The 26,488-nt window shown below is 38.3% G+C and overlaps 1 protein-coding gene across 1 annotated transcript; it reads left to right on the top strand.

The window, feature by feature from the left end:
* The first annotated feature begins 763 nt into the window (after positions 1-763).
* slc16a2 (solute carrier family 16 member 2) lies at positions 764-24,579 on the top strand. Its single transcript, XM_086084971.1, has 7 exons — positions 764-1,682; positions 9,421-9,565; positions 10,798-11,284; positions 12,968-13,111; positions 15,607-15,835; positions 18,405-18,649; positions 18,729-24,579. The coding sequence occupies exons 1-6, from the start codon at positions 1,268-1,270 to the stop codon at positions 18,638-18,640; spliced, it is 1,656 nt and encodes a 551-aa protein (XP_085941097.1). The 5' UTR covers positions 764-1,267; the 3' UTR covers positions 18,641-18,649; positions 18,729-24,579.
* The last annotated feature ends 1,909 nt before the right edge of the window (positions 24,580-26,488 follow it).

Consider the following 26,488-nt stretch of genomic DNA (forward strand, 5'->3'; position numbering starts at 1 on the left):
GAAGTATACTCCGTAGGGGTATAATTGTACTCGGTATATCCACGTATACCCTGGACTACTATAGGGGTGTGAATAACCTAGTACCTGGCGATTCGATCCGTATCACGATTCATGGGTCGATACTGATTAATCCTGATACGAATCTATACATTGATTATTGCGATGTTTTTAAAACTCAAATTTAGAAAAATACTAATCAGTAAACTTGTACATGTACACTGTAAGATTTGTATGAAAATGTATTTAGCTGAAAATTCAGGTTGCAGTCTGTTTCATGTTTGAACAGCACTGAAATAAAATATTAAGTCTTAATGTTTCATTAATAACATTCTTCCATGCTTAATGTGTAAATCCTAACCCAAAGTATGACGTTTTGTTGAATATTCCCATTAAAAAAAAAGGATGTTTAAAAATTGTTTTGCTGCATATTGAATCGATTCAAGAATTGCGCGCTGTAATATCGTGATATATTGCCAAATCGATTTTGTATGTTTGTAATTAGTTGAGTGTTTATATGATATGTAAGCCCCCTTTTTCAAATTAAGTTACAGATAGTGGAGAATAGTGACTAATAGTATCTGTACACATACTACACACAAACAGCAAGCTAGGTTACAACAGCAGTGGGATACCATACAGAGACGAAACAGGAAGTGCAGCTCATCACAATGATATCGATCCATTTCAACGCAAATGACCATATCGACATTATCGATATTTGTATCGATCTGCCTAACACAACTGCCAGGAAAAGGAGGGCGTGAGTTAGTTGTTGAATGACGGCCCTACCGGCAGCTGTGCGTTGGTCGGAGTGTGGACGGGACAAGGCAGCCTGTGGAATATAGACACGTGAATTAGTCCGATTTTATTAAGAATAGTTTAACTTTGGTCGGCCTTCGTTGCGTTGTTGTGTGGGACAAAGTGGTGCCTCGGCCGAGACGAGGTGCTTGCAGGTTGGTGGTCCGGCGGGTTTTTGGTGAGCGAGGAAGCAAAAAGTAAACACGCTGTCTTTCTGTTCAGACTCTTTAAAAAAAATTAATCAGAAAACACGACGGCGGCTATTACTTCTTGAACACGCACATTCATGCGACTCGCGTGTCTTTATTGACGCCGAGACCGCGAGCGGCGCATAGTGAGCTTGTCGGCGACTATGTTTTGAAAGAGAGCCAATCAAATCTGCTATTCAAATCCACGCTTATGTCAGTGACCTATATCTCATGTATGTGCGCCGAGAGCCCGCATTCACCTCAACGCTAGACCAGACAGCATGGGGACGAACGGGGTAGACAGCCAGGCGCAGCCGTCTAGCGGCGTGACCGGGGCGGAGCAGTCGGCCGCGGGTCCGCCAGACGAGCAGGGCGATGCTGCTCAAGAGTCGGGGTGGAATAAGGATGAGCTTTCAGGGGAGAGCGAGCGTAAACTCCCCCAGGAGGACAGCACAGCGCAACTGATCGAGGCTGGATTCAAGCCGATCTCATCCCCGGCTTCCGAAACTGACACCGGGGAGAGACAAGGCGGAGGATTCGCGCCGCCCGAAGGAGGTTTTGGCTGGCTGGTGGTGTTGGCAGCCACCTGGTGCAATGGGTCCATCTTCGGGATTCAGAACTCTTTTGGCATCCTGCATATGATGCTGGTGAGGGAGCATGCGGACCCCGAGGACAGGACGTCTCAGTTCAAAGTGGGTAAGTAGGACACACATACATTTATGCAGTGTACGTTCAATCACCAGTCTTGACAGGAGAAGTGGGTCGCCCGGCACTTAAAAGAGCGTCTGCAAATAAACACACAACAGGCCTATTAAATGACGCACGTCTTTTAAACGCTGTCGGCGTTTTGTGGATCATTTCATCAAGGCAAACCCACCACGGACCTCTTGGTTTGGCATTGTTGAAGGTTGATATTTATTTAAAAATATTACCTGACTAACCCTCGCAATATCCTTTGAACTCACCACCAGCTTCTATAAATCTCATCAACGCTGGTAGTGTTTTCTACTGAAAGCCTGCATGGAATACAAGTAGGGACGAGGTGTGTCAGAAAAGATCCCGGTCTGGCGTCACCAATGATATACTACAAGTTTTCACTCTCCAAGTAACCCCCATGGAGTCTAATGCACTTTCCCAGCCTTCTCTGCCATGCTTTCACGCACTCCTGGAAGGATTCTTCTGGGATTTTCCACAGTTCTATCATCACGCCATCTTGATGTTGTAAGCATCTTCAAAATGGGTCCACTTGATGCCCCCTTGGGAAAGAGGTGGGGGATGAGTTATTTGGGCAAGCTGTTCCAGCACAACAATGTTCTTTTTGACATATTCTCATGTATATGAAACAAATGTCACAGGATCTCTTGGTAGATGGGCTGGTGGCTCGAACTCGCAGAGGACAGTGCTTTCTTCAGCCTTGGCCACTTCAGACTCTTCCCTTACTTTCTGCTGTGTGATAAGGCTGGGCAATTCTTAGAAATTTAATTGTGATTTCGATTTTGACTTCTCACAATCATCAAATCATAATTGAGGAAGAGCAATTAATGTGCCAAAACGGTTGTCTGGTTGTTGTTTTAAGTTCGATTTCAAACTTGAAACTTTGTTGTTGAATAAATAAAGTTTTAAACTCAATGAACAATCGTGTTTATTAAACGTGATTTCAATATAAATCAAAAATAATAAAGGCTATAATTTTTTCCATAATTGCCCAATTGGGTCTGCGATTCGATTCAGAATAGATTTTCGATTAGGAGCGATTTTTGATTGCAAATGATTTGATTGACTGATTTTTGCTTCAATCTATAGATGTGCAAGGAATTGTAATTATCTACTCCGGTCTGACTCGCTAATGTTAATTAGCGCGCTACTCGCTGCATTTTTATCACTCAAAAGAACGGCCCCACACTGCAAAAAAAACAACTTTTATTGGAATAACTTGATCGTGACTTTTTCCTTCTACTCTCTAATGTGGCTACAACTTAACAGTGTATCAGACCGCGTGGAACCACACTGCCCCTAAGTGGCCAAATCAGGTACAACATGAACAGCGCTCCAAATAAAGGCTCACACAAAGGCAAGACAGTATAAAATCGATTTTGGGACATCTAAAATCGATTCTGAATCGTACTAAATGAGAATCACGATTCTTATGAGAATCGATTTTTTTGGTACACCCCTAGTGATTATAATGAAGGGGGAAATTTGTTATTTGAGTTTGAAATATATATTTTGTGCCACAGTCCTGGAACTTTTCTGAAATACCTCTTACATTGTCCAAAGAGGTAAAAATGTTAGTGTATAATAATAATTATTGCCCAAATGGATTCATAATTGCTTATTATAATTTATTTATTGTTTTTCTGACATTGCTGCTAGAAAGCACTAGGCGGGAAAAGGCTTGGCAGGACGTGGCTGCTTTGAACAGGAAATATGCTATAAAAGCTTGTGATAATTACATTTCCAGGAATTGATTTTAGTTGAGTTGAGTTCTTCATAAAACTTGCCTCCACCGGAGCCACGCTATTGTTTTCCCTTCTGTTTACCGACATGCTTCTGGTTTAAATAACAGGATATTGACAAATGTTTACCAAAGTTTCTCAGGGTCTCACGCCTCCAGGAATCCCCCTGATGCTTACAAGGAATTTCTCTTTCAGTAAATTAAGTTAAAAAAAAAACAAGACTTTTGAGGGCCTTCCCTTTGAATTAGTTCCAGACTGGATGCACAGTCACAAGTAAAGGTAAAGGTCAAGATGTGGGAAGGGATTAAGAGTCTTAGGATGTGCCCTGGAACAATGTCGGCCGGCCGCCATCAGCATGAAAGCACTTACAAGTGGAGGAAGTCTAAGATGGGGTGGGTGGGTCATGTGTCAGCAACTAGACGTCTTTCATGGCACCTTTCTTGCGTCCATAAGTCCCGAGACGCATGTGAGTGTATGAATTGGTTCTGTCAAAACATGACTTTATTGTTCCTTTCTATTAAACCCAAGAAATTCCTCATAATCTGGGTAGGCAAACTGAGAAATTAATTTAATCTCCCATTTTCAGAAATCTCCTTATATAATTCTTGGTTGGCCAGTGTCCAATGTGAAAGGATTAAGACCAATCCAACCATTGTTAAAATAAGTCAGTATGAATTAAACAAGAGGACCAGCACTTAATATACAAAAAAAAAAAAGAGGGAGAGAGAAGTTTTTCCATTGCTTAAGATCCGTTATGCGTGCTTATCTAAAGTCTCTTTCAGCACCATCTTTAGTGGATAACAGCTGTGGTTTGATAGTGAGTGGTCTATACCTGATGAGTTTGTTTTTGCAATGTCTTCTGTGAATATTTTTGTGTTATGTTCTCTTTTGTACTTTTCTTTTTTTCCTTTTTTTCCCTGCATTACCATTTCATAGAATTAACGGAGGGGCCAGAGGTTGAAATGAAAACTAATCATTCTGGGATGCTGGTCAACCTCAGTTCCTTTTGGATTAAAAAAAAAAATGGAATGGAAATGAGGGCAATGGAAATAAACCTGCATGGGGTAACTCTTGCCAATGGATTTATGCAGACTTTTTTTTTAAAGTATGCTAGCCAGATGTTCCTTTAGTAGTAGTGGAATCGTTTTTTTCCCCTCTTTTTGTTATTCTTTCTGGTAAATGTGTTGCAAAAAGCAAAACACCAGTAGAGGTGCTCGCTGGACTAAAGTCCTGTGAGGTATGCTGAGGTCACATGCACCATGCTGACATTTTGTGAGCGTTATCTTTTTGAATACGTGCTGGAAAAAAAAAGACATGAAAAGCAGCCCTTGTGGCTCTGAACAGAGGTCTTGTTATGTTATTTGCTGCTATCTCATTATGTGTTGTTTTTTTAGATAACGTTGGTTGATTTACAAATTGTACAATTCCAGGTTGTTGGAGTGAGGAGCGTCCTCTGTTAAATTGTTGGATTTCTCTGGACTGCTGTTACGTTTTCAACAAAGAGCGGGTGGGCTGTTTATTACTTGTAGGTGGTCTGGTATTTCTCAGTAATTGCACAATGGCATGCAAGAGGTTTCATTCCTATTGTGCCAACTCCTACAAAAGTCCTGCAATGCAATGTCAAGGTGTGTACTCAGCTGTACTCTGCTCTGTCAATCACCACATTGAAGAGAAAAAACAAAAACAGTATGCTTTGTACTCAGTGGGGACGTGTGAGGAGGGACGATCTTTTTTATGCGAGTTTTCTATGGTGGCTCCGGCTTCCTCACACGTTTTGAACACAAGAATTTTCGGTTAACGAAACACTCTAAATTGTCTAAATGTGATCTAAAATCTAAATGCTTGAACTTGATTGTCTATAGGAATTGCCGAGTATTGGTAGTCAAGGAGGCCGATAATCGATATTTGAAGCCGATATTAATTTTCAGCAAAAAAGGGGAAAAAATATTGGCGCCAAAATGATTTAAATACAAACGCCAATCTTGACTTTGGTGTAACAATTTTTCAGATTTTTCAAAGTGTAGAAGTTTATTATTATTATTTTTTCCATCATAGACAATATACTTCATTTAAATAAATTAAAAACAATTCAGGGAGCTCTCAAGGTTATCAGTACATCTTCAAAAGTTAAGTAGAAACTGGAAACACATTTCGAAAGAATCAGAAGGTTCCCAGGGTCAGCAGCATCTCTTATAAAGTTAAAAATGGTTTTGGCTTTACCTTTTAATTATCGGCCGTCAGATTTGGAAAAAAAAAGGCAGATACCGATATTCGTCAAAATGCCCAATATCGGACTGGCCGATTATTGGTCTATCCCTAATAGTAATATGTGCCATGTGATTGCCTGGCATCCAGTGCGGCATGTACCCTGCCTATCGCCCAAAGCCAGCGTGGATAAGCTAATTAGGGCAAGCACTATGGAGAAGAGATACCGGTATTAATGTGAGACCAAAGCGATGGTTTGAATGTGATTTCAAAAGTGCCCTTTCAAGTAGGGGAATTCACTAACTCGAGGAGTCTTAAAACCAAAAAATGGTGTAAAAGATTAAATTCAGTCAGTACCTCAGGCTGGAATGTCCCCAATCATTTTGAATTGATCAAAGTGTACTGTAGGCAAAATATGCCGGTAAAGTCACAAAACCTTGACGACAAGAAAGACCTTCACGTAATCCCCCCCACCCCCACCAAAGATGATCAAACCGGAGAGCTACCATTAGCGTCGTGGAATAAATTGTGTTCAACCTCATATGTTACTTTTCACTGACTTAAATACAGTACAGTGGAACCTCGGAGTTTGAATGTCTCGGAACTCGTACAATTCGGACATCAACCAAAAAATCGGAGTAAAAAATCTCGGAGTTTGAAGTCATTTTCGGAGTTCGAACACCCAAGCAAAAAAAGCTAAGCCGTGGGCCCAAAGAAAGACAACAGTGCCAGTGGCAGCAAAGAAAAACATTCAGTGCTACGAACCACAGTGGAATTAGGAAGGAGATTATTGCGCCGTTGTAACTACCGTGACTACTTCTGTAAATACTGGCACGAGGACCCCCCCCCCCCCCCCCCTAGCTGTTCAACAACGTGCCTGACGTTAAACAACGCACGCAAGGACCGCTTAGTAGTCTAACAATATGCCCAATGTAAAATACACAAACTCAGGACTGAACTAAAGCTAGCATTAACATAGCATTTATCATCCACTGATGCCATCACACCACAATAAAAAAGGTAAGGTATTTTTTATTGTTTAAATACTGTACAGGGTGTAAATGTAAAAAACATAAATAGAAATTAAAATGTGAATGTTCTGTTTTTGGAGCTTGGGAACGGATTCATTGCATTTACATTATTTCCTTTTTTTTTTTTTTTTTCTTGTGAGAGAGCTCAGTATTGTTCATTCGGTAATCTAATTTACATTATTTCTTACGGGAATTTTTTTTTCGGACTTTGAACACTTCGCAGGAACGAATTATGTTCAAACTCCGAGGAACCACTATATTGCTTTTTTGTTGCGCAGTATTACACCCAACCTTAGCCTCGTTTACATTTTAGTGGTTTGCTCCAGAAAATTTAAGGAAGCAATGGCATGTGTCATGTTACTGCAAAAATATATACATAAATGAACAAATTAATACAAAATCATGCCAATGATAAGTTCATACATTTTTTTTTTTTGAGAGCTCAGTATTGTTCATTCGGTAATTTTACCGATTCGACATGTCATCATCATTGCTCTCTCTCTCTCTCTCTTTTTTTTTTTTTCATACTTCTTCTAATTATTCTAATTCTCGTGAGAACGTTTTGAATTCTCATACATTGGCATTTTAATTGCATGGTATGTAACACTATCTCTAAAGCAAGAGCTTCTGTCTCTGGAGCAAGTTTAGTTCTTCTGTGATCTTGCGTTTAACTAAAATCTCTCTCTCTCTCTCTCTCTCTCTCTCTCTCTCTCTCTCTCTCTCTCTCTCTCTCTCTCTCTCTCTCTCGCACACATTTCATTCACACATTTCTTTCAGCTATACAAACTCTTTGTGGTATGCTCTATAATGGGTACAATCGATTCAGCCTATTCAGGGACAAATTGGAGTGAAAAGAGAGTAACAAGTGGGCTCTGCCTAAAATGCTTTGGAACGCTACACTTTAATATGATGGAACTGGAACTTGGAAAAGGTTGGCAGTATCAGGATGAATGTGCTTCCAGTGTAAAGCGCTCATGGGAGAAAGGCCCTAAATAAATGCATTTATCATTTGCCAACAAAGTACACATAGTCATAACTACTTTTTTTTTTTTTTTTTTAGAAATTTACAATTCTAGAGTAAAGCATCTTTTATTTCCGTGTGTTGAGGAGGATGCATAAAAGAGATAACCGACTGTTTATTTCCCCCACTGTGGCATCAATTAAAGTATTTTTCTCCTTTTCTAGAGGCTCAATACGACCAGCTTCTGTTAAAAAGTCCAAACTGCTCACATGTTTTTTTCTTTAGTTAAGCTTTTTAGGGCTTAGTACATAGAGTACAGACTGTAAGTCATTTAAAGTGCTATGTGTACACACACCTGTACATATTCTATGCAGCCTGCAGGCTAACAGTGCTTGAACCCAGTCACCTCCGAGTATGGAGGACAAATTAAATAGCTATTTGTTTGTTGCATAAACACCACTGAGAATTAATGTGCGGACGAATTAGTAGCAAAAAGATACTATGTTTCTGCATAGTGGTATCATGGGTGTATACAATGGCACAGTATACTGTATTTGAGATTGTGTGACCTGCAGTATGTATGTCAGTATGTATGTGAGTGAGATAATTAGTCTCAGTCCTGGGGGAGAAGCGAAGGGGGTTCTGTATTTAGAACAGCACCGCCTCCAGGTTCAGGTTGATGTCACAGCTACTATACCTTTGCTCCCCAGGTAACTACAGCCAGACAGTTGTTTGCATTTGAACACTTTCAGTGAGTGGTCATTTGGACTGCTGTTATTGTCACTGTATTGACATTGTAGCATGGGCTGACTTTCCATTTTCTGATGTAACTAACCATCATTATTAAACATATTGTTTTTTTGTGCTATTTCTGATGTGTATGGTGTGCTTATGTGCGTGTATGTGTGTGTAAACTATGTTTTCTTAAATGGTAAATCACATCAAATGGAAGGACACGCCTCACAAAATGTCTCATTTTGAAACATGTGCAATTAGAAAAGCACAATAATGTCCAGAGAAGTTATTATAATAGCTGAGTTTTATTTCGGGATAATCGGAGGCACCTACTGTATGTGCTGACTGAGATTCTCATTTAACATGAGTTTGTAACTTTGTATGTCATTGGTTAATTCTGAAAACAGACACATAACCTATCTACATATTATCTCACTTGTTTATTTTGACTTACCCTCGCAAAAAAAAAAAAAATGTTGTACAGGTTATAGTCACGTAAATGGTTGACAAAGGTTTTAAATGATTTAACTTGGCCTCTTTTTTTTTTTTTTTTGCACAAGCATTTTTTTAAATATAACGTCAACCTAGATTTTGAACTGTGTTGTTTACAATTTTTAGATTTACTTACTGTATCCCGTCATAACCAGTTTATAAACGTGAAACACTTTAAATTACAGTGACTTTCCTTCGATAAGAGATTAGTAGTGTAAACTTGATGTATACATTACATATGGACTACAACTCAAAATGATTTTTTTAAGACATTCCCAACTTTGATTCACTCACATGTGATGTGAATTATATGACACAAGCCAGGCAACAGTTTTTTGTTCATATTAATATTAATATTAATTTATTTACATCTTTTTATTTCTCGCGTAGTTATTTCAATTGAAGAAGAGATATCCATCTAGCCTCATTTTTACACACCCCATCTCCTGTCACGCATGCTTTTATTCATTGCCTTAGCTTTCTTCAGGTAATGTCTACAACACATTGTCATTGATATAATACAGTCTGACATCATGTCTCTATTATCTCCGTAGCTTGGGTCGGGGCTCTCGCCATGGGGATGATTTTCTTCTGTTCACCGGTGGTCAGCATGTTCACGGACCACTTTGGCTGTCGGAAAACTGCCGTCAGTGGGGCCCTCCTGGCGTTCATCGGATTGCTCAGTACATCTTTTGCAAAGTAAGCTGTTATTGCTCCTTATAATCAGCCCAAGGTCATATGTTTAGCTGCTTGGCCAATGTGTGAAGAAGCTCTTGCCAACCAGTCATTTGATGTTGCTGGAGGGGGTGCACCCTGCTCTAAACCATCGAGACATGCCTGCGGGATCCATTCCAATCCTTGCAATTGAAACACATTGACTGCTGGTTATAATTTGAATACTTAATTTTTCCACAATTATCTGTTGTTTTTCACTGCATGACGTTGCATGCTGGTATATATAGGCTCCATGCAAAAGGCCTCCGGCTCATGAGCAATGCAAAACAAGCACATACTGTTGACGCAGAACCTGTTTAAAATTGACTCATTAGCATGATCGCTGTAAAAAAATATGTTTATAATGGGTCATATGCAGAGGTAAAATGCTGTATGTGCACGCATACATACCCCCGGGAGACTTTTCAAAATGGTAAATGGAGTGCACTGATATGGTGCTTTTATCTATACATATAACTTTTAAACTTATATCTGGGAAAGTTGAGGGATGTTAAAAAAGACCTGTTTGGAACAATTGGACAGTTAATTGTAAACAGGTGAGTGTCATGATTAGGTATAAAAGGAGCATCCTCCAAAGGCTTGGTTGTTCACCGCTAAGCAAATAGTCCAACAATTTAAGAACAATATGTCTCAAAGTGCTTGCGTGGGTTTTCTCCGGGTACTCCGGTTTCCTCCCACATTCCAAAAACATGCATGGCAGGTGAATTGGACACTCCAAATTGTCCATAGGTGTGATTGTGAGTATGGTTGTTCGTCTCTGTGTGCCCTGCGATTGGCTGGCAACCAGTACAGGGTGTACCCCGCCTACTGCCCGAAGCCAGCTGGGATAGGCTCCAGCAACCCCGCGACCCTTGTGAGGACAAGCGGTACAGAAAATGGATGGATGGATGGATGTCTCAAAGTACAATTGTAAGGAATATACGGTGCTTAATATCAAAAGATTCTGCGAATCTAGAGAAATCACTGCCTATAATGAGCAAGGCTGAAAATCAATATTGAATACTTGAATTTTTGCAATTTTGAAATGTTTATGTGCTAATATGAGTGTTTAGCGCAAGCCAATCAAGAAACATTTTCGTCTTTTAAAATAATTTCAAACAAAAAATCCGTTTTGATGAAAACAACTGGTAGATTAGTGAATGAATATTTCTGTAATGCCATCCAATTGATTGTCTTTGTCTGTTTTTCTATTCTAGCTCCCTGAGCCTCCGCTATTTTACTTATGGCATACTATTTGGCTGTGGATCCTCCTTTGCTTTTCAACCCTCTTTGGTTATCCTTGGCCACTACTTTCGCAAGCGCCTGGGCCTCGCCAATGGCGTGGTGACGGCAGGCGCCAGCCTCTTCTCCATGGGTCTCCCGGTTTTGCTCAACAAAGTAGTGGAGCCGCTGGGACTCAGCAGAACCTTCCAGATCCTCAGCCTCTTCATGCTTGTGCAAGCCTTGCTGGCGCTAACATTCAAGCCATTGCTACCTGCTGGACCTTGCATGGGACCAATGGGCCCTGCTGAATCTCAAACCCAGGCAGTGGCGACTCCTCAGAGTGGGAACTGGTGGCATAAGGCATTGGCAGGGGTCCGAAAGTCCTTCAACCTGCGAGTGTTTCACATCCTCACTTACCGTGTGTGGGCATTTGGAGTTGCTACAGCTGTACTGGGCTATTTTGTGCCTTATGTCCATCTGGTAAGAACATTATGCTCTTGTTCCATTGCATGCTATATATTTCAAAATCAGTTGTAAAAATAATTCAGTCTGTTCCTTACTGATTGCGTTTCTCGATGCCATTGATAATAAACCCATTTTCATGTTGTTAACTCATTCACTGCTATTGACGGCTATAGACGTCAAAAAATTCATTTGAACTATTTCTATTAGTTAATTTTTTTTTTCCACCTTTGTTAACAAGAGTATGAAAACCTAGAAATTGTTTTTATTGCACATTTAGAACAGATATAAAAAAAGTCATGCAATTAATTACAATATTTTATCACCTGACGCCTCAAATTTTTTAATAATCTTTTCTTCTTTAAAAAAAGAAAGAAAAGATTATAAAAAAATATTGTTATTATTAATCTTTTCTTTTTTTTTTTAATCGTGAGTTAACTAGTAAAGTCATGTAATTAATTTCAAATTAAAAAAAATTATCACTTGACGCCCCTAATTTTTAATAATCTTTTCTTCTTCTTAAAAAAGAAAAGAAAAGATTATTAAAAAATTAGGGGCATCAGGAGATTAAAATTCGTCAACGTAATTAATCACATGACTTCATTAGTTAACTCACGATTTTATATCTGTTTTAACTATACAATAAAAATGTTTCTAGGTATGTGGGAAAAAATGTTTAACTAATAGAAATAGTTCAAATTAATTTTTGACGTCTATAGCCGTCAATGGCAGTGAATGAGTTAAACACCATCTGCTAAGCAATGAATGCCATTTCATTATTTTTTTCCAGTATGGAATGTGACTGAGAATTAAGACATTTTGACCTCTTTATCATATGATATACTTGGAAAAACCACAGTATGCGGGGATTTTTGTAATCATGCGAGTTTAAATATTTTGTCTCTCAGCTCACGTGGGTCATATGGAGAATGGCAGCATTTATATCAGGGTTGCACTGTACGGAAAATCTTCATTTTCTTTTGGCCTCAGGGCCAGAATGTGTGCTGGACACATACAAGTAGTTCGGCGCAGACCTGTTCCTGGCAGGAGGATTATTCTGCTGGCGTTTTGTGAGAATTGCTGTTATAACTTATCATCAGCCGTTAGTCACAAGCAAAGCGTAGTAATTAAATATCCAGATCACTTATTTCAATTTCTACTTCAATCTGCAAAAGGGAACTAAATATTGAGGATGCAGCACCACACAAAGCTGTGAAGTTGACACCCCTGTATCCAGATGTGAGATGTTCCCGCTCCGGCCTCCCTCTGTCAGACCTGTTGTTTCAGGCCCAGGCCCAGGTGTAAACACAGCCCCGGCCTTTGTAATGACTTGACCACTTCAGGAAACCTCTCCTGTATGTCCTGTGTCCTGAAACATGCCGATCCTATGGCCATTCATGCATAACAAACTGTTCAAAGCACAGCAAATAGTTTCCTAATGTTCAGGAAAGACATCAGAGGATGGTTTTGTGTTTTGGATCTGATTTCGGGGTTCGGGGGAGTGGCATGTAAATATTCGCATATGTTCCTGCTGTGCTCTTTGAAAAGTTAACATTTGGGGTTTATGGCAGGAGATTTGACCAAGTGTACAATCCACTTTTTTAGGTATAGACCAAAACATGTGAGGATGGTCCTGTGACATTGTTTCTAGTTGTCTGTAGCATCAACATGACTTCATCTGTCTTTGTATTTGTGTGACAGATGAATTTTGTGGAGGAGCAGTTCAAGGGCACCGAGAAGGAATGGGTGCTCCTTGTGTGTATCGGAGCGTCGTCAGGGGTGGGACGTCTCACTTTTGGCAAAGTTGGGGACCTCATTCCTGGGCTGAAGAAGATCTACATGCAGGTCAGGAAGTTAATGACAGTGGATTGTTTGAAGCCAGTGTCTTATGGTGTGTGAAATCATACAGCTTCTTAAAATCCAAATATATATATATTTTGCCGTATTTTTATATACATTTTGCCATATACTGTATTAAAATGCTACATGGTAGCTTTATGTGGGGAAGACAACCAAGCTGAAGGTGGCAGTAGTGCACAAGCAGAAGATCTTTTTAGGGAGTTTGGACAGTCCACAAAAATGTAAGTATCTCTACAGCCATGTATTTTTAGTTTTGTCTTCATTCATATATATATATATATATATATATATATATATATATATATATATGCTCTTTTTCACAGCTTAATACTTTGATAAGGTAATACTAACTCTATAGTGTTTATTGTTAAGAGTAATCGAACACTGCGCGTCACATCTCTGACCAAGACCGGACAACAACATCAACATTTAATAGGTCACTTCAAATTAACTATTAACTTCCATTTGGAACTTCTTATTTAACCGGGCCCCTCGGCAGACACATATTAGTACACTGAATCAAAGTTCATTCAGGATACGTTTAAATAGTTTGGCTGCAGATAAATCCAAATTTGCATGCACACAGGAGTTCCATAATGAAAAACTGCTGGATATTATTTGGGGTGATTCAGTGCTAAGAGAGGAGAAAAGAGATGACAAAGTAGAATAGAGTACTTTTGAGGTGAACTGCAATGTGTTGCTTTTGTACCTGTAGTTTCAAATTAGAGCACTTTGTCCCTGTCTTCAAAATGCGTCTTTCTTATTGTTAGCGAGAGATGTTTTCAATTTGTGCTCAAGGTGTTTTCAATTTGTGCTCAAGATGTTTTGTGCTCACCTTAAATTAGAGGCCAAGGCATGTAAGGGAACAGGTGACACCACAGCTAGTCTGTAGCCTTACACAAACGCTGCACTTTAACAGAAAATGAGACATTTTTAAAGGCACCGTATTCAAACACAACCAAGGCATCTTGATGCTTGATTTTCAGATGCTGCATCTCTCCACTAACGCATTGCCAGGAGACAAGCAGGCATATTAATGCTGGTAATGCAACCATGCACCTGTGAAATTTTGTGACGTGAAGTTGAAACCAACATGTTCCAGGAAGCTGGTGGACCTTGGAGAAAAAAAAAACCTAGGAAAGATGGAAATATCGGTTTCAATGTGAAACTAGCCATCAAAAACTTAAAATTTTTAAAGCCTTAGCTACCTTACAATTGTAAAGTGAAAGCGAGCCCCGTAAAATGTGACTACATTGGTGCCTTGAGATACAAGTGACCCAACTTAAATAGTTTATTCAAGATGCAAGCTGTCATTCAGGAAATTTTCTGCTTTAACTTGCGAGCGTCAGCGCAAGCGTTTGGTATGAATTCAATTCAACTCGCTTCACAATAAGCAACAGTTGGGCAAATATTCAACAAGTCATCAAAAAAGGCTTCAAGATGTTTAATGCCACTCCAAGTTGATGTTCACTGTCAACTAAAACCAAAACTAAATTAATTTTATTTGAAACAACACACTCGTGCTAAAAAACTAGAAAAACACCAATCGCCATGGTTTTAGAAGCAATGGATGTATGAATACAAATGGTAGCGTAACAGAAAGATAATAAAGATATTTATGGGCATAAAATATAATGCCTATAAAATGAAATAATAAAATATTCTTCATCCTCTACAAGAGTGACATGTATTATATCATCTTGCTTAGTCATTTCTAGTATCACTAGAAATACTAGTATTCATCATTTGTGTCTACCTGTTCTATTATACTGCCTCCTGGTGGCCAAGGTGGGCACACCAGAAGGAGCAACACAATGAATTGACATTGCAGCAATAAATCATGGTGCGCATGGTGTTTAATTATTCACATTCTACATTATGTTTTATTTTTGTTGTGTTATTTTGTAAATTACAATATAAGCGTGTGCTAGTTTTCTCATTTAAAACATTACATAAACATTTTGTTTGTCTTTCTGAGGGGGAGGCTGGAACAGATTAATGGCATTTCCATGTTTCAAAGGGGTAAAGATGATATGAGATACTGTTACATGTGTTTTGAGTTACAGGCATGGCACCAATGTACTGTATATAAAACTAAAATAAACGCAACCCCTGAGCTGCAAGATGTCAAAGTGAATGAGAATGTTCCATGTTTTACAAGTACTTTTTTTTTTGCACAGTATGGAATGCAGGTCAATAAACACATACACATTTCATTTTGCCGATCATTTTCCATCACCCTGCCCTGAATACTAAATAATTAAAAACACAAAAAGCAGGTAAATACTCACACCTTGACATAAAAATAGCAATTTTTTTTGTCTTGCAGTACAGTATAAAAAAATATTTAAAATTAAAACAAATATATAGAAATAAATGCACATGCTGATGATAAAGTGGATCTCAAGTCTCCACCGATACATTAAGACATACACTTCTGTACACATGTATGTAACACATGTTTCTTCTGTCTTTTACAGGTGGCGTCCTTCATAGCGCTGGGACTCATGTCCATTCTGATCCCTCAGTGTTCTCTCTTTGAGGAACTTGTGGTGGTGTGCGTATTCCTGGGACTATGTGACGGATGCTTCCTCACCATGATGGCTCCCATTGCATTTGAGCTGGTTGGACCCATGCAGGCCTCGCAGGCTATTGGATACCTGCTTGGCCTCATGTCTCTTCCGATGACTGCAGGCCCACCCATTGCAGGTGAAGGACTAGATTTTTAAAAAATTATTATTATTTTTTACCTTTGTTATTAGCGCTGTAAAACTGGAGGTTGTAATTCACAGAGAGCTGCAAGTTTATCCATATTAGCAAAGTGAAAGAGTGGGAAGGTTGGGGCTTGCAGCCAACTGTTGGGCGTCTTGAGGATTTTTCTTCAGGCTAAAGAAGCGTACACGTTAGGCTCACTGTCTTCAGATCCTTTTTCATCTCCCCAGACTCTTTCCAAGCAAAGCTCCTATCTCTTTATTGTCATTACAGCCGTCTAACAAGAGGACAGAGGACAAAGCATTTGTTAATTGGCTCAGGAATGCGCTTTCTTACAACTTCTTTTAACACTCGCTATTAATTTGATTTTATACAGTAGCTGTGCATACCTTAAAACTATGGTTCTCAAACATTTTACATCAAGTACCACCCAAAAATATTTGGCACTCCAAGTGTCAACATAACGACCAACATTAAAATACAGTTGTATAGTATTTAAGTGTTTAAAAAAAGAAGAAGCGGATATTTTATTATTGTAAAAATTGCAAGACACTGTAGCATTACGCAGTTTGAATAGTAACATTACTGTCAAACAATGTATATTTATAATATAAGGTAAGGCTCAGGTAACAACTATCACAGTTTACCAGTTTTTATTTTTAGGTTTCGGTCCTGTGACGTTTGCAAGTTGAGCCCTTAGGCACTGGTATATCATTTTCAGTTGATAGCAAGTGGCAAAATAGCCGCCCCCTGAGATGGATACAAATGTTAAATTTTGCAACTTAATTCATATTCCACAAGCAAAATATTAATCAGAATGTTGTGTTTAGACTAGTGTGGGCGCATAGAACATATTATTGTCAAGGACATTTTTGACTTGACTTTAAATGCATTCTGTTATTTACTTACTTTTATGAAATTCCGACCGACCTACGCTAAATGAAACAAACAGCAATGCATTAAACAAATGGGAAATTCTCGAGTTGGACCCCTTCCAATTGACAGAGGACCAATCTTATGCGAAACATTTGGTGTTTGTCTGCGGAAAAACATTTTTGATCTCACTGATATCTGATCTTAGAGAGTGCCTGGCAAAAAATATATTGTAATTCGTCCTAAAGGTGTTTTAAAGAAGTTAAGGGCAATTTCCTTCACACTATCATCCAACAAAGTGTTGCTGGACTTTCTTTTGCAAACTCATGTCGGAACAGCAAATGACATTGGAAAACTAATTATTCAATTGTGTCAACACTTTTGGCATCACTCTGTCCACAAGCACATGACATGCTGCATGGTTGAACTCATTGACCTCCGTTTGCTGCTGTATGCTCAATGCATTCGTTTTCTGTTCTCTGTAAACAGAGGAGGTGTTGACAGCTGAAGCACAGCTGTAAAACTTGCATGGTTGACCGTGGGAAGTTCGAATGGATATGGAACATTTTAATCATTTAAGGAATGTGATGTACATTGTAGACACAAGATCACATAAAAAAGCATGTGGTGTGTGTATATATGCAGTATATATAAAAGATTTGTTAATACCATGGAAGACAAAAGCAAAATTGTCATAAAAAAATGACAAGTATTGTTTTATTTAATCACACTTCTACATAAATCATAGTTTATTACCTAGTGCAGACCTAATGTTACAAATAATTAAGAATTGTTTCCATAAAAATAAGAAAAATAAAGGAAGAAGACTCTGTCCTAAGAACCATTAAATTAGTCTTTATGGAGTGCTTTAAGATGGTTTTGGTCATTCCTTTTCATTTCATACATGAACCATTTACAGTATAGCATTATACGGAAATTTTAAAATGTAAAGATTCCAGCTGCATCACGACATGTTTTTAAGCTTTAGTCGGAGCTGAGATTTATTAATTATTTTTTTTAAGCTTTAAAAGTATTTAATGGCAGTATTTGTAAACTTGGATTGTTTTAATCTATTGCATGATGTGGTAGGTCTGTGCATTTGGCAGCTGGGCCTTCAGTGGGGATTTGCACTTGCCTGACTTAATCCACCTCTTAATTGAACCAATATTACATCGTAATTATAGAAACCATCAATCTACTATATAATACAAAAACGCAAAACAACAGCACACAAGTGTGCCACATATTTTTAGTGGACCAGTTCTGAATCAATATCTAGTAACATAATATATTATCATATTCACCAAGGATGCTGCTTATTAAACATATCAATGTGTGCTCATTGCTCCAGATGTGTTTTATTCGTCACACCAGGCTGTAATGAGTTTTGCTCTGACAGACCAATCAGAGGATGGAAAAATGCTGATGTTATTAAGGCCTGTGAGGAGAATTTGAAATCTAATTGGTTAAAGAAATGTTATCCTTGCTAATACAGTGGGCCCTCTTATAGCTCCTATGTATTGGCATATTTGTGTGGTTTATTCATTTATTTATTTTTAAATTTTTAATATTTCCAAATTTCCCCTTCCCATTTTTTGAGGGATTATTTGGGATTAGGTGTATTAGAGTTTATGTCACCAGGCATTCCTTAATTCATAACAATAAGACACTCAATTCTTTCTCCACTTCACAGGTCTGCTCCACGACTACTTTGGGGACTACTTGATCGCCTTCTCTGTAGCGGGTGTGCCCCCCATGGTCGGAGGGGTGGTGCTGTTCTTTGTACCCCTGATACACCGCCGACTGCAGCGTGGCAGTGCACCAGAAGAGACCACCACTCACATGTTAGCCAGTGCCCAACCGACACCAAAGAGCTGCTCCAATGGAGACATGCTGCCTGGCTACACTGACGCTGAGACGCATATCTGAATTTTAATGGTAACTATAGTACTTTTATACACGACGGGTACAAAATGTTACCCATTTGTTCTCTCTAAGGGCAATTTCTCATCCTTAGATTGCACTTCTCCTGATCGGATTGGCGGGACTGTCCTGTTGCCTGACCTTTGATTTCACCTCCTACTTGACTTGTTTGGTGGTTCATCGTTAAGAGAAACCGAGTGTGATCAAGTTTGAAGCCAAAGTGGGGGTGATAAGAAGCCTCACCACTACACAAGTTAAGGAAGTGAAGCAAAACACATTCTAAGAAGACAGCAAAATATCCTCCAAGAGGAATGAAATGAAGAGATTTTTTATAATTGGGATTTATCTCAAAACTTTAGTTAATATTTTGCTTTGATTTGGAAGCCCAAAGATATGAATGTAAACAGGATACAGTGGACCCCACATTTTCATGGTTTGGCACATGAGGACTCACCTCTTTCGTTTGGGACCCCCCCCCCCAATTTTGTGATAAAAAAGAAATATATATATTATTAAACAAAGTCATTGGGGGGGGGGAGGGGTTAATCAATCATTTGGGAGTTTTGATTAATCTAATTTTGATGGGCACAATTGGGATCAGTCCCTATTCTCCCTGAATAGTGGGCATCCATTGTGCTTCTTCGATTTTAAAAGCACATTATTTTACAGTGTACTTACTTATCAGTAAGTGTGATTTTCCCATTCTCTCTAAAATGATGAATACTTTCTACGGTATATTTCAACTCCTGACAGCATTAATAAGTTGAATTACAACACAAAAAGGAAACAGATGGTTTTTGTTTTTTTGTTTTTTAGTGGGCATGATGGATACAAGCAACCTCTGCGGTTGAACTGACGTCAGTCATGACGTAAAAAGGCAGTTTTTGAATTCTGTAATAATAACAGGCAGTTATACTCCTATATTTACAGGGAGTGCTCCATCCACCTCAGCTGATGATTACAGCTTTTACTGTCTCTTCATATTCTTCTCTGTTTTTCCACTGAGACAACTCCCAGACAAATGTACTGTATTATGTTGCTAATGTCACGAGAGGGAAAAACACAATCAGCCTCACCTCACCGGAAAATATACTTGCAGCATTAACTACTTTACCAGCCGGGTTCATTGGAGACAGAAGTGCAATTGAAGAAGCTTTTCATACGCAAGCACAAGGGAAATGCTCTTCATATTGCATTTATTAATGATGGAGGCTTGACAGATAACACAAAGCTTAGTCATAATGCTTCAGGTCTTTTACATTTCTGTGATTTTGGTCAAAAGAGTTCTTAATAATGCCATATAATCTGTGGCTTTCACCAGTGAATACTTGTTTTTTCCCCCTGTAGTTTTACACTGTCTATTATATTAAGGTAGGGTCATCTTAACTACTTCAGGTGGAGCCCCCCCCCCCCCCCCACACACACACACATTTAAAAAGGCATCTTAACAGCCTCTTGGAACGTTCCCCTTGTGGGGAGAAATCCTTCTTTATATAACATTCGCTTCAACAGTGAACTTGAACTAGGTCATCTGACTAGAAGCAAAAATGTAATCTTCTTTCTTTTGTCTTATTCACTAATCCTCTCATTCCTGCTTTTATCCATGTTATTCCTAGGCCACATGAGCCTTTACGTGAATTATAGCCACCATTTCTGGTATAAAAAGGAACAGACATTTTGTTTACATGGTAACTGCTTGCGTGAGTCCACTTTCTATGACATTTCCAGACGTAAACAACGTGGGAACGCAGCTAGTACGCAGTACTTGTCGCAATTTAATAGAAAGGATTTCAATCCCACTTCCAACTAATGTAGCGGGGTAGTAGGATGACATAAAAAAAGTGGCCAGCCTACCTCGTACACTCACTCTTCGTCCAGGGGTGCATGTTCAAGTCGTTGTGCTATGTCGCCATATGTTCAACTTCTTCTGGCTGTTAGTACAACGAACAACAAGTTCCCAAGATGTGCAAGACATTTTTAAATATGGTGGCACTGGCTTATGATCATTTCGAAAAGGAAACTAAAACAGAAAATTAAAATAAACCGTTCCGGGAAACGAAAGCCGTAACAAATACTACTTTTGGTGTCTTTACAGGAAGTCGCGCCCATAATTGTTTCTACATAAGAACCCTCAGGAATAGAGTGGATAACCTTTTCTTTGACATTTTCTCTGTGTAGATTGTTGTTTTCACAAAGATCATTTCTTATGATCCCTAAGAGGTAAAGGAGACACGAATGCTGAACCTGAGATTATTGAATAGGGCCATAGATAGACTGAGATAGTGTTACATTTATTTTCTAACTAAATAATGAAACAATTAAGCTAGTTCGAGCTAGCCACATAAGCTAACGCACCTCTAAATCAAACAACCAAAGGGTTCTCAATTGTAATCCAATTTTAATTCATGTTGAATAATTTGCTTAATACTACTACTCAAACGTTCTGAAATTATATATTTTATTAAAAGGGCTGCATGCTGAAGTGAGATTTACATTCACTGGCATGTGCTATAACAGGTGGTCTCAAATCATCTAGCGGACAAAAATATGCGTTTAAGCATAAAAACACAGGCTGCTCGATTGACTGAGTAGTGTTACTTTATTTTCACATTCAATTTGACAGAACATTTATTGGGTAAATTAAAAAGTACAGGCTGCATGAGTTTTCCTTGCACCTGCCATATGTTACACGCTAGTAGTAGCTAGCCATACAAGCTAGCTATTCCTCAAAGTAAACAGGTTCTACTGTAGACTATATCCCCTTAATCAGTCATCGACTAATGTGTGATTTTGCCATCATTATTTACTTATTAACAAATAAAATATTTGTAGAAGACTACTGTTAGATAGTCTACTGATGTCTAATATAATGAACAGAACTGTAAGCGGGAAAGTCTATGCACAGGTTGTATATGTATGGTAATTTTCATTTAATTTTTAGGATTGTTGCTGTGAATCGTATTTTTATTGTGTTGCAGTATTGTTTTAATCTGTTATTTTCTGATTTACTATTATTACTTGGACAGTGGAGCGCAAGTACTTACATGTGAGACATTTGACTCACAGCAGTAACCTCAATTACAAGAAATCTACCTTTTCAGCTCAGGTTCACTTCATACAATTTCCTGTGCTGTACACACTGTACTTCATTCATCAAAACTTAGCCTTCTCTTTCTCAGACAAGGCTAAAAATACATACAGTATAATAATCATTGTTATTTTACTAGTTGTCATTTTAATTTTATTTAGTTTTTCTTTACAGTTCACGATGAAAGCTGCAACATGTAGGCTACAGTGGGACCACCAAAGTTGAATGTGCCGAAAGTGGAACGGTTTGGATTTCAACCATAAATATTCCTCAAAAGTCAGGCCAAACTTGGTTTGAATCCTTACAAGACGTCAGCAAATCCCTTGAGTGATATCAGTGATGGAAAGTGTGATGATGATCACAGAACTGGACGGGTCGGGCTGCTCTGTACAATATGAGCAATACAATTCTTACAAGGATTTCCAGCATATGTGTCAGTGTCGCCGTGTGCACACTTTCCTATTCCCTCTCATCACATTATTATATCTGTCTGTTAGGGCCCTTTAAAGTGTATGCAGTATTACTTAATACAGTGGTGCCTTGAGATACGAATTGAATTCATTCCATGTCCACGCTCATAGTTGGAAACGTTAGTACAGTATTTCACGACAACGATATGAATGAAGCCTCTGAAAAAAATCCAACAAACATTATTGTATTGTGCTTTTTTTTAAGACAAATAGTGCTCTATAATATTGTGCGGCCTGTCATATAAACATACAGTACAATAATTTTAACAATACTTTTTTTCTTATTTTTTTTTGCTTCAAATCAGTGGATACTGTGCTGCACCTTTGGGTGCCATGGCCACCTAGAGTATAAAGCAGTATAAAACAGACATTCGGATGCATGGTGCAAGGGCAGTTCTCTGCAGGTGATAAAGAATATACCTACAAAATAAAATATTGTTCAAATATATGTTGCTTATAGAAGTGATTCCCAACCAGCGTGCCGTGAGAAATTATCCAGTGTTACTTATTTAGATGACACATGTATGTTAATCTAAATCAGCAATGTATAGTAACCGATTAAATGGTCTTGCACTAGATGGCGCAAGATACAGTACATAATTAACCTGCGTATCCAGATGAGCTTTTTGTGACATTTCACTACTCAAAAGTATGTGACTTGACTCAATGAAAGTTAAGAAATACTGGCTTAAAAGCTAATAACACAGTGACACTGACGTCTAACATCTGTTAGCCCATCTATGGCGTTTTGCATTGTGTGTTAGCATTAAGCTAAACAGTGGTTGTTTTGAATGCATGCGGAATCCTTTGTTTCATGTTTAGTTTGACAGGTGGGTGAGGGTGAAAATAATCAGCTCGAAGCCTCCTTTTTAAAGAATTGTTCACTATTTGCCGAAATTCTGCTTGTTGTGGAGTTCAAAAACTCGTAAGTTGGGTCATTCATATCTCAAGGCACACTGTATTAGTTATACACTATTTAGGGCTTGAGAGGTTCCTATTTTTTTATGGTTTTTTAAAATGTTTTTTTTTTTTATGTTAAACTTTTCCTACTTGTATGACAGATAGCAATGTTAAAATGTTACTTGTGTTATGACGGATTTGGCCTGATTTTCAAACAGCTACGCAGAACAGATGGTTGAGGTTCTTTGGAGGTTCCACTGTGCCAAAAAAAACATTGTCATGTTAGATGAAAGTAAGGAAGAAAAGTGAGGAAACTGAATGAAATGAAGAATGGTGAATCATTTTGTTTTGGATTTTTTGCTCGGGATCTATTGTGAGTAATTTATTGTCTCTGTCTCATGATCCACATCTGTGACTGCTTCACTTACTAAATCAATGTCAAACTAAATTGGTTATCTTTAGCAACAGCTGTTACCCATTGTATGTGTTTAATAGTTTACTTGGAACCCTACTGTTACTTTAATTTAAATTAGACATTTTTGTTGTCCATTTCTGAAAATCATTCATAAAAAAAAAACATCTGTTGGTGCAGGTCAGGTGCATTCATCATAGCAGGCTGCACATAGAAGGACAAGCTTTTTGTTAAACTTGTTCTGCAAATGAACAAATGAAGCCGAACTAAGCTTTTAGTCTTATATAATCACTTGTGTAGTCAATATTTTGAGCTAGATTTCATTTAACTGTTGCTGACATTCACTCGAGTCCCAGTCACTCTCACCTCATTTGACTCATGGAACTAAAAAAATAATAATAATAAAAAAAGAGAGAACTAGTTGCCGTTGAAACCTTTGTCATTGTTCTCTTAAAATGTGCCAATTTTTTTGTCTAATCTACTGACCTCAATCTTTTGCCTACTGTTGTACTGCTTGTTTGTGAACTATACCAACAATCTGTCAAGCAGAAGCTTGAAGTCTACACGTTATTCATGAAACGGAGCCATGATTTTGCAAACATCGACACAATAACACCTCATTTGCACTGCCATGGTGTGATTCCAGCAACAATACACTACACACTACAAACATTTTTGGTGAATGCCCCTCACCCCTAAAGCAACCGTGTAATTGATGCTTATTTGTCATTCTAATGACAGCAACTGTTACTTTCACTGTATTGGTGAGCTTTTCTCTGTGCCCTCTGTCTTTACTTGTTGACACAAGCGTGGCTGTGTGATAACCTCCAGAGAGGTTGCTATAGTAAACCATGATTGCCTCTCTCTTTATAACTGTTTGCTTATCTCCTCGCTTTGCAGGCACCTTTTTTATATGACCTTAAAAAAAAATATAGAGCCAGTCGGCTAAATGTTACTAAAACTGAAATTAATTCATCAAGCTGCTAGAAATTCTTGTTTTTTTGTGTCAAGGTAATCTGCGTTAAAAGGCTCTTTTTTCTTTCTATTAAAACATTAAAGACCTAAATGAACAGAATTGTTGTCATTGTTTTTTCTTTCGAAGTTGCTCCTCGACTTGAGACTGTGCTGCATATCTCGAGGTACTTCAGACATGTATTCAGGTTGGGGGAGATTAACCCCAGACCCCCTTTGAGTGCACAAAGACATACTGTGTCAGTTGGAAAGCAAAATACAATACACCACTGTGTAAGGCCCCAAATGTGTCCTCTAACATGTGACATACTGTACTTGTCGTTAGCGCAGCAACATGGCTCAGCTCAGTGAGGCATCCAGTCCTCCGTGATGCTCACTCGTTATGCATCAAAGAATCTGATCTAATTAGAACTGTTTATAGATAGTACTGTAAGTAATTTATTAATCACAAAACCGTAGGCCAAGTTGAAATTATTTATAGTGCATATGTCGTGCTGTTCCTATTAGTCGTTATAAAACAGTGACAACCACTTTAAAACACTGCTATTTTACAGATGTTAAGACAAATCGCTCGCGTTGGGCTATATTAAATTTTGCATTGTTTACAATATTGTTAGTAGAGACTGCACATCTTAGTAGTCCTTGTCTAACACGACATGTAACGCTGCATTTGTCCAATAGAGGGCGTCCTCCACCCTTACATTCTGGACTGTCACACTTTTAAGCCTTAAGACTTAAGGACTCAAACTGTTACTCTGGCAATATTTTAAAATTGATTCATTCATTGTAAAAATGATCATCCTAATAACGCCAATACTCAAAAACACTATATAAAACTTTTTTTCCAAGTAAACACCCAAGCATGACTGGGTAAGCAACCACACAGTAAATTCAGTTCATATAGCATATCATATAGTACATGCAACAAGACTGCAACAATATAAACATGTAAGACATTTCCATGTGCATTATTAAAGTAATATATGTAAGATTTACTCCACATACCACACTAAAAAAGTAAAACAGTAGGAAAAATGGTCCAATATATATATTTTTTTCGTTTAGCGACCACGAAGCATATTACAACAGGAAATATTGTAAGGAACCCACAAGGTTGTGATAGCGAAAAGTGAGAAGAAGAAAAATCACACTGTTGCACTCAAGTATGTGAAAGAGATATGAAGACACAAATGTGTTCATTTTGGGAAAACTTTACCCCCAGTTGTAGAACTTCTATTATGTTGCAATTTTTTTTTTACTGTAAGTACAATCGCCATCTTAGTTTAAACCACAAAATCATTCTATATATTGTGCCAATGCTAGTTGCCACTAGACACATAATGTAACCCAAGCCAAGCCTGTGGATTAAAAAATAAAATTAAAATACAATTCTAATGCTCGGTTTTAATGGTCAGTGTGAGAAGTATTCATTAATGTGCTTGTAGTTTGTAATAGATGAAAATAACATAGTGGAAAACCCCTTCTGACAAAACTGAGCTGTAATTTTTTTTTTAGATTGTAGTGATCTTTTTTTGTTGACTGAGCATTTAAATGACTAAAACGAATATTTTTCTTTTGGATATTTACTGTAGTAATGTGTTGAAAAAATAAACCGTATTTGATCAGTTAAACGTAATCGCATCAATGTAAGACAGAAGGGGTGCAATAGTTTGTATATTTCTGTTGGTCTAACCCGACTTGAATCAAGGTGTGTCTTATTCCGCGGATTGTCGCTTGTTTCCTTCACGGATCAAACCGCAGCCAGGCAATGAGACGTGAGCATGAGGTAATGACCCCTACGTGACCCCATCACGGCTCGCTCACTTGGCTTTACTACCAGATGCTCCCTCTCTCGCTGACATTACGCACACCGCCATTGTTTCCCGAGCCCTATCAGCTAAGCACGGTGTGCTGCTTGCCAATGTCTCTCCAAATGCACGTCCTGTCCACTGTTGGCTCTCCCTGGAAACTTCCTCAGATGATAAGAAGGTGATAAAGACAATTTGGACCAA

This window comes from Leptonotus elevatus, chromosome 9 (assembly GCF_054856555.1).
Source record: "Leptonotus elevatus isolate MCC_2025b chromosome 9, RoL_Lele_1.0, whole genome shotgun sequence".
NCBI lineage: Eukaryota > Metazoa > Chordata > Actinopteri > Syngnathiformes > Syngnathidae > Leptonotus > Leptonotus elevatus.